This window comes from Myotis lucifugus, unplaced genomic scaffold, assembly GCF_000147115.1.
Source record: "Myotis lucifugus unplaced genomic scaffold, Myoluc2.0 scaffold_989, whole genome shotgun sequence".
NCBI classification, from domain to species: Eukaryota; Metazoa; Chordata; class Mammalia; order Chiroptera; family Vespertilionidae; genus Myotis; species Myotis lucifugus.
In genome coordinates this window covers 46,238-55,872 of record NW_005872037.1, presented here as the reverse complement: position 1 = coordinate 55,872, position 9,635 = coordinate 46,238, and the positions used below count along the sequence as shown (strand labels likewise).

The 9,635-nt window shown below is 53.3% G+C and overlaps 1 protein-coding gene across 1 annotated transcript; it reads left to right on the top strand.

Annotated features, from left to right (window-relative positions):
* On the top strand, nt 1-9,635 carry LOC102427110 (pulmonary surfactant-associated protein D-like). Its single transcript, XM_023747806.1, is given in 10 exon segments — nt 1-13; nt 1,621-1,790; nt 2,880-3,078; nt 4,585-4,686; nt 4,928-5,044; nt 5,318-5,434; nt 5,817-5,933; nt 6,512-6,595; nt 9,174-9,319; nt 9,321-9,635. Coding segments are annotated over 10 exon segments (1,380 nt in total).

The window sequence follows — 9,635 nt, the reverse complement described above, 5'->3', positions numbered from 1 at the left end:
ATGGCCACTGGAAGTGAGTGTTTTTTGGGGGGATGCCCCCAATAGTGTATCAGTGGCTCAGGGGTCCAAACTGCTTCCTAGAGCAATACACAGAGGAAACACCAGTTAAGGAAGTGGAGAGATGAAGGCAAGGATGTAATGACATCCATCCCATAAAAAGCAAGTGAGGGGCTCTCCAATATCTAGACCAGGAAGCAAAAGAGTGACCCCAGCCAGGTGGAAGCTCCCCTGACACTGTCCTCACAGAATGCTGCAGCCTCTGCAACCCCTCTAGCTCCTCCACCCCTGCCCAGAAATGCCAAGAAGCTCCCAGCTCTTGGGTCATCTGTCCCACTATCTGGGCAGTAATGTTGAGGTGAAGGACAAAGAGAAGTTGGCACAGCAAGCCCTGACTCTTGAAATATGCAAATGCATATGCTTCTGCAATAGTTGTAGGTTATTGTGCAACTTGCTTCCTCATCTGCCTCTCACTCTGCTTCCCTGGCTTTGGTCTTTCGTGAGTGGGATATGACACCCACCCAGAACCCAGATGCCATTCTCTGGAATTCAGATTCATAGAAATCTGTAAAAACCAGACACTGATGATGACACTTATCTCACAGGGTTCAGTGAGGTTCAGATGAGGCCATGGACTGAGGGTGCTCTGTAAACTCTAAGGTGACATGTGTGTAGTGGCAAGTTTCCAGAACCCAGGTGGGGGTGAGTGTGAATTAGTCAACAAGGGAGGAAATTGTCCAAAAGAGTTCTTAAAAGACCAAAATCTGGTGGCTCAGCATAAATAGCCCGTGTGTGTGGGCCAAGGAAGTGCTCATTTGTCTGGAGACCTTGGGCACTAGAGGACGCAATGGTGAGTATCAGTGCCGGCCTCTCTTTTTGTTTTCTCTGTGTCCACTGAATGTCCCCCTGCCCATTTGGGATGCTCAATGTACTGGTGCTGAGGAAGACAGGGTCTATGTAGCTCTTCTGCTCTGGGAGGTGTGGGTGTGGGTGTGGGTGTGAGAGAGCAGCATAGTGGGGAAGAAGGACCATTCTTCTGCCCCTCACTCTGCTTCCTTTGCTCAGTGGGAGATTAGCCTTCTGGGCTGGGGGAGGGTGGGTGAGTGGGATATGACACCCACCCCGACCCCAGATGCCATTGTCAGGAAGCCTCAGTTGGGAATGCAATTTCAACTTCTCCCTTGGCTCTCTCCACCCCTGATTTCTTCAGAAAAGAAGGTGGATGAGGAGAAACAGCCCCGGCATTCCCAGGCCCGGGTCATCCTGGTACCAACTGCCCATTGGACATGGATAAACATGATTTTCTGTTAGCTTTATATTTTCTTTTAAAAATACACCCACGGGATAAGTTTACTGATATTCAGTTAATTTTTAGAGGCATCATTTTTCAATAATACTTTAGTCTGACATTGAGGCATAAAGTGAACATTATGTCGCTTCAGGGGATGTGGCTCTGCCCATTACCGCTGTAGGACCAGCAAGGAGGCCTCATCCCAGTCCTAGGTCTCCAACCCTGTGAGGTGGCTCCTGCCCAGGGCCCTTTCTCCTACAATGCGCTATGGTGCCTTCTGTGCCATCTCGCGCTGTGGGGCAGAATGCCTGTTCCTTTTCATTCTTCCCCAGATGTGCGCACAGGGCCCTTGAATTGTGGCAGCTGCACACCAGGGGGCAATGCCCTGGCTCTGGCTGGAGCCTTTGGTGCTCATGGCCGAGCCTCTGCCCCAGCAAGTGCCACGCTGCTGGCCTGTGAGCTCGCCTGGTATTTAGAGACTCCCATGATGCCTGAGGAAGTGGTAAACTCAGAATGAGAAAGAACTGGTGCCAACAGGGTCCTCCGCAGCCCAGAACCACCAGCAGGTGGAGAAGAAAGCACTTCTGTGGCCAGGAAGGCCCTCCACTGCCTCCCCCTCAGGCTGCCTGGCCATCCCTTCTCCTTTGCTCTGTCCCTCAGGCTTCTTCTCAGCCTCTGCCACTCCCTTGGGCGCTTTTCTGGCTCCTCACTTTACAGTTTCTCTCAAGAGGAAAGAAGCCCACCATTAGGAGTGACGAGGTCCTGCTCCCACCCTGACCTCACTTAGCTGCGATGTTCCTCTCACATGTCACTGGACACCCTATTGAACATCTGTTTTTTCTCCAGCTGAAACCACTCTTTCCCTGACGGAGCTCACCTCACATGCCCTCCTCCACGAGGCCCCTTTCCCAAGTCGTCCCAGGTGGAGGGGCAGCACTCTAGGCATCCCAGGGTCTCTCAGCTCTTCTGAGAACTTTTTCTGGGTTCCCCCTTGAACTTTTTTCATGGAGACAGTGTCTAGTCCAGGAATGGCAGGCCACCTGGCAAACATATAGCCATGTGCCCATCTTGTGTTAGGACACATGTCACTGAGCATTCTGCCTCCTTTACAGACAAGCACTGAAACCGCCAGTGCTGGTCCAACCAAGGCTGTAAGTGACAGGAAATGGGTTTGCCCAGCCACCTTGCTGATACAGAGAGGGAGACGGAGGTTCAAAGAGAGAAACTGTCCTGCCCAAAGGCACTTCATGAGTCCTTCCTGATGTGACAGGTGGCCTCAGTGAGGAGTTCACATCCCAGACATGGTGATGGCAGTGAAAGGGAAGTCACTAGAAGGGACAAAACAGGGCATCTGAGAAGAGGTAGATGTTGCTGATAACCATGTCAGAGTCAGCTGGGTAACTCATGCCCTCCCAGGCCAGACTGTATGGCCGCCTTGTCCTAAATTGCTTTCGGAGTCCTGCTGCTCCTGATCCCACAGAAGGGGCGAGGTGGTAGGAAAGTGCTTCTCTGACTTCCGGGAGCTGGGTTATGTAATAGCCCATGTTCTGGAACCAAGAGCACGTCCTTTCTCTTCCTGTCCACCCTGAAGGCCATGCTTCTTCTCCTCTCCGTGCTGGTCCTGCTCACACAGCCTCCAAGGTCATGGGGAGAAGAAGTGACAACCCTTCCTCAGAAACCTTTGATTGATGACTGCACCCTGGTCACATGTAGCCCTGTGGAGAATGGCCTGCCTGGTCGTGATGGACAAGATGGGAGAGAGGGCCCCCGAGGCGAGAATGGGGATCCAGGTAGAGCTGGGACCTTGGGCTTGTCCTGGTGGGCATGGGTGGCCACTGGAATTGTAACCAACACAGCATGTCTGGATGTTCTGCCGTGAAAGCCCTGGAAATGGAAGCCCACCTCCCTGGGAAGAAGTCCCCTAGACATTCAGTCCACCTAAAGCACCTCATTATCAGTTGGCAAATGACAGGCTGCCCTGAGCCCTGAGGTGTTATTCCCCTCCCCTAGCTGTCAGGACTCCTCCCCTAGGATCTCCTGATTCCTCTCACCCCAAGGAGCAAATCGTGAGTTAATGACTGCTCTTTGGGACCCCGTAGAACCAAGCTGCGGCACTTCTAGTTGTTCATGTGGTTGAATGATTTCTGTGCAGAGTGTGAAATATCTAACTAAATTCTACTACATGAGAGGTTGGCAAAGATGAGGCCCTGTGACCCCACACTCAGCCCTGATCTAAAGGATTTACCTAAATGCACTACAGAGAGGAGGAAAGGGAGCTCATATTTTATAACTGGACATTTGTAGCTTTTGACCTTCACCCGTTTTGCCCACCACCCAGCTCCCATCTTATGTAACCACCAATAATCTGACCTCTGCATTTAAGGGTTCAGATTCTTTGTTTTGTTTTTTTATAATCCAGATGTAAGTGAGATCATACTGTCTCTGTCTTTGTATGACTTATGGCACTTAGCATAATTTCTTCAAGATCCATTCTTGTTGTGGCAAATGGTAGGATTTTTTTTTTGTGGCTGAATAATATTTCAGTGTGTGTGTGGGTGTGACACTTTTATCCATTCATCCATTATGAACACTATTAGGTTGTTTCCACCTCTTGGCTACTGTAAAAAAATGTTGCAATAAACATGAGGGTACGGATATCTTTTCAAATTAGTGTTTTATTTCCTTTGGATAAAACCCAGAAGCGGTATTTCCTGGATCATACTTTTTTTAATTATCTTTTTAATGTCTTAAGGAAACTTCCTATTGGTCCCCATAGTGGCTGCACCAATTTACAATCCCACCAACAGTGCATAGGGGTTCTTCTTCTCCACATCCTCACCAACACTTGAGATCTTTTGTGTTTTTCATAGTCGCCATTCTAGGGGGGGGTGAGATGATATCTCGTGGGTTTAATTTGCATTTCCCTGGTGACTCATGTCAGGAAGCATTTCTGATATAAAGTTTGGTCCTAGGAAGAGGAAAGCAACGAGTCCAAGGCCAAGGTAAAAGCTGGCAGATCCCCTGCTGTAAATCCTCAGCCTTGGGACAGGGAAAGTGCACTGTATGGAAATCAGACAGTTCTTGGCTTGACCCCCCATCCAGCTCTGGCAGGCCTGTTTCCTCGCCTGTGAAATGGGGATGTGCACACGCGTCTCCTGGGTCACCACTGGACTGAGGAGTGTGGAGGTGGAATGTCTACACCTGCGGAACCTGAAGGAATGTAGGGGCCAGCCCTGCAGGTGCTGCTCCTCCTAGGCCCAGGGCCAGGTTTATGCCCATTTCTTCTGCTGCTGCAGGTTCACCAGGAGCTACAGGGAGAATGGAGATGCTGGATGTACCCAAAGGAGACAACGGTCCTGCTGGAGAACCTGGACCGAAGGGAGACTCGGGGCCACGTGGTGAGCAGTGGGTGTGGACTGCAATGCCTGCCACTAGGCCATGCAGAAGGATGCACATACCCATCCCAGGAAGGAGGGTGCCCTGCGGGTGGCTCTGGATTCACACAGGGAAGGCTGTAATACTGCTGGGCGGTGTCTGTAGGATGGTGTTGTTCTCTGACCTCTATGACTGCTCTCACCTTCTCACGCTCTCCCCCTTCGGAGAAGACTCCACGCATTGACTGGCTAGTCCTTTTCCTAGGACCTCTGAGACCTCCAGGTGAGCCCAGGCTGTCTGGTAGAGAGGGTCTCTCAAGAATACAGAGGGATGTAGGACCCCAAGGTAAACCAACCCCCAAAAGAGAGCCTAGAACCAAAGGTAGGAGGTTGGTGTGTGGAGGTCCGGAAGGAGAAGGAGGAATGACGATGGCTACCCATTATTTGACCTAAGGATACTCAGCGTGCCAGTGAAGCCAGGCCATCACCACTGGCAGGCCTTGCTGCGGCCTTTGCCCCCCGCACTCGCAGCTCTGGAGGACCCAGAGAGTGGGGTGCACAGGCCCCCAGTTCTCTTTCTCCAGGTGGAGCTGAGGAAATCATCCAGCCTGCAGACACTCTCAACAACCTTTGTCTCAATCTGTTCCTTCCTCAGGAGAAGTGGGTGCCCCAGATGTGCAGGGCTCTGCAGGGACAAGAGGCCCCCCAGGTCCCAAAGGAGAGAAAGGTGCCCCTGGTGAGCATGGAGCCCCTGGGATTGCAGGTCCAGCAGGTGAGTGATGGGAAAAGCTGGGGCGGGCCTTCGGTCCTCCTGTGTCCACCTGAAGCTGCGGAGGCCTGTCCCTCCCCTGTAACCCGCCAGCTCAGAGTTGCAACACTGGGCCTTGGGGAGTCTGTGCAAGGAGGTGCCTCACTGGGCTTGAGCTCTGTAACTGGGGAGAGTGAGGTGTGAGCAGCAGGGACAGTCCGCATCCTGGGAAGGCAGGGTGCTGGGTGGTGGGTCAGTAGTGCGCAGAGAGTATGCGTGGCTGGCTATGGGACAGACTGTACTGGGAGGGTGTATTGCTGGACAATAGCACAGCCCATATGCTGGGAGGGGGAAAATGTGGGAAAATGTGTGCCGAGCTCACCCTCCTCTTCTTGTCTGATCTCAGGCCCTGCAGGACCCATGGGTATACCGGGAATTCCAGGTGCCAGGGGCCTCTCAGGACCGAAGGGGGACAGAGGTGATCCTGGGTCCAGAGGAGAAAAGGGAGAGAGTGGGCTAACAGGTAAGGTCACCTTCCTTAGCTCTGGGCACCCCACTAGGGTGCAGAGGGAGGAAGGCCTTCTAGGTCAGTGGTTAGCTCATTGTGTGGGGGGTGATGTGTGAAAGCAGGAAAGGCTGTTGGACTGAAGGCAAGAATATGAAGCTCTGGCTTAGACTTAATACACGGGGGAAGGCAAGCCTGAGCAGCTTCCCATCTGATCACTGGGACAGCTCAGCTCTCTTCCCAGTTCATGAGAGAGCTGTGAGCACCAAATAACCCAGGGATGGGGAGTACCAGAAGGTCGTGCAATCCACCCCCCTTTCAGGAATGTGCTCCCAGACTCTCAAAATTGGCTGTGAAATGTCATCTGGATCAGAGTTAGTGGGATGCCAGGACCTGCTCAGGGCCAGGGTGCTCACTATACAGCTCAAGGACCCTGTGGGCAGCAGGGCCAGCTGTGTCAGTGGCTGTGGGCTTCCTGGGGTCCAGCTCCTTACCCTCCCCAAGGAATAACTGTCACTGAGCACCCTTCCCTTGTGACCCAGACTCTTCCCCTGGATGTGAGGGACTGGTCTTCACTGAACCTCTCTCTCCTGCAGACATCACTGCTCTGAGGCAGCAGGTGGAAGCCTTGCAGGAGCAGGTAGGACGCCTGCTGGGAGCCTTCCTTCAGTATAAGAAAAGTGAGTTCTGGACCTGGAACTGAACCTGAGCCAGTCGCCAAGGGCAGGCCCCAGGTGGGGTCTGGGTTGGGTTTGGAGTTGGCCGGGCCTGAGGCAGGCCTGGTTCTAGGATTGGGGGCTCTAAGGGGGTGGAGGGTTTGGACGATGGGCTGGACCTGGGCCTTGGGCAGCACCTGGGACTAAGGATAGAGTGGGGCAGAGCAGAGCAGCCACATCTTCCAGGAGCTGGAAGCAGATTCAAGGGACACGTAGCAGGGTGTGGCCCCTACACCAGTTCAGTGGGCTGGCGCCAGCATGTTCAAGACTACCAGGCTCCAGCCCCACCATCAAAGCCACCTGTGACCCGAGTCAGATCAATGCCCCAAGCCCAGTGCAGTTCAGACTTCCCCTCCTGCCAACCTGTGCTGGTCCCTGGACACCCCACTACCCAGGATGCATTTCTTATCTCTATGGGGCTGGGTGTGCGAACTCCTCAAGATGTTGTGCCCAGCCCACAGCAGCAGCGACTCCTGACACCGTCCTGAGAGTTGGGGCTGGGATGCTGTGCTTGGGTTCAAGGCTGTGAGGGTCTGACCTTGGCATGTGGCCATTGAGAGTCTCACCTGAGACAGGCCCTGGGTCCGGCAGGGGGCAGGCTGCCTCTGGGCTCTGCCAGTGCTGGGCTCTCCCGCTGCTCCCTGGGTGTTCATGGTGGAGACTCTCCCCCAACCTGGGTGCTGAGGAGTCAGAGGCTCCAGGAGCACAGCCCAGTGCCTGTGCCTGTGGGCATCTCCACCTCAGACCCTAATTTCCCCCCCTCCTCCCCGCTTACCCCATGTCAGCTTTGAGCTCAAGTAATTCAGCAAATCTCAATGATCCAAAGAGGAGTTTCTGTAGGAGGAGAGAATGCAGGGGTGAGAATTAGGGCTCCTATGTACCTAAAACCACTAAGTACCCATGTACCAAGGGTGAGGTTTCAAACATTTAGTATATCTCCCTCTCTCCACAAACATGCATGTGTGCTCACTCCCTCATATGCACACTTAGGAAAACAAAGGAAAATTCGTAATATACACCTGCCACACATGTGTGTATTACACACATGCCATCACTCACCTCACATCATCTACACCCATGAGCACCCACGCATATACAACATAGAAGGTGGACCTTCAGTGCTCCCATGTACCTTCAGATGGACACGTGGCCATATTCGTGTATGCACACACAGACCGACATGGGTGCATGTAGTGAATGGCAGAGGAACTCCTGTCCAGGGCTGCTCTGGGTGCCCTCCTGAGCCTCTGGAGAGTCTGCCCCCTGAACCCTTGTGGAAGGGTCACAGTGGGTCCGGGTGCAGCCTGGGCTCCTCACCAGCCCTTTGGGGCTGCAGCACAACCCTCTCAGGAGCCCTGAAGGCTTTTATGCAAGAACCCAGAAGTCAAAGGGATGGAAAATGAGCCCGGCCAGCGTGGCCCAGTGGTTGATTGTCGGCCTATGAACCAGGAGATCATGGGTCCATCCCTAGTTAGAGCATGTGCCTGAGCTATGGGCATGGTTCCCAATAGGGGTGTGCAGGAGGCAGCCAATCAATGATTCTCCGTCATCATTGATGTCCCTATCTCTGTCTCCCTCTCCCTTCCTCTCTGACATCACTAAAAAAATATTAAAGCACACACACACACACACACACACTAACACACACACACACAATAACAACAACAGCAACAACAAAGGGATAGAAAATGAGATGGAATGAAAACATATAGTTAAATGTCACACAGGTGATGCTTTTATAAATTGTATTCCCATCTTAGAGATGAGGAACTGGAAACCCTGAAAAAGGAAGTGACTTTCCCTTGTCCACCTGGACAGTCATGGCCAAGGCGGGGCTGAATACCTGGCCCTCTGACTCCCAGACAGAGCTCTTTCCAGCATTGACTCTCTCCTGCCCCTGACGCCCATGCACACCTCTCAGCTGTCCTTGTCCTCTCTCCCAGCTCTCCAGCCTCACCCGCATGCCCACCTAGAGGCCAGCACTGGGCGCACACAGTGCAGAGATTAGCACAGCACTGCCCTCAGATGGCCCACCCTCACCTCTTCTTTCCCACATCCACACCCGGCACGGACCTCCCTGTCAATGCCACATGCCCTGCTGTTATGCAGGGTCCAAAATGAGATCAGAGTGAGCACCTTCCTTGTTTTCAGCTCTCAGAGGCTGCACGATGCCAAAGCTTCCTGGTCCCACCCAGTACCTGGGAGAGCGATTCTGCCATGCAACGTGGGGTGCAATAGAAAGAGCATGTCTCAGCTCTAGTGTGAGATCAGATAAGGGTGACCACCAACTCTACCTGTGATGGTCACATGATGTTGAGCCTCTTACTTAATCTCTCTGAGCCCAGTGTTCTCACCTGTAACTAGACAGGCAGATCTACCTCCCAGAGCACACTGCGAAGCCGGGGTCTCACCTTTGTCCACCGTGGTGCTCTGAGGCCCTATATGGGAGGCCTGGGGCTCTGGTTGGAGCACAAAGGTCTCAGAGCCATGGAGCTTTGGCAGGTGCCCCCAGAACCCCAACCTGACTGTGCTCTTCTCCTAGTGGAGCTTTTCCTCCATGGCCAAAGTGTTGGCCAGAAGGTCTTCAAGACAGCAAGGTTTGTAAAGCCTTTCCAGGAGGCACAGCAAGTGTGTGCACAGGCTGGGGGGCAGCTGCCCTCCCCACGCTCTGCAGCTGAGAACGAGGCCATTGAAACAGCTGGTCGAGTTTGAGAACAAGGGTGCTGCATTCCTGAGCATGACTGACTCCCAGACGGAGGGCAAGTTCATCTATCCAGGAGGGGAGTCCCTGGTCTATTCAAACTGGGCCTCTGGTGAGCCCAACAGCTATGGCGGCAATGAGGACTGTGTGGAGATGTACACCAATGGCAAGTGGAATGACAGGCCCTGTGAGGTGAAGCGCCTTGTGATCTGCGAGTTCTGTGCCCTTGGGGTGGGTGAGGCAGCCTTGGTCCAGGAGCTTGGTCCAGACCTGTGTGCTGCCAACATGACAACGAAGAGCTGA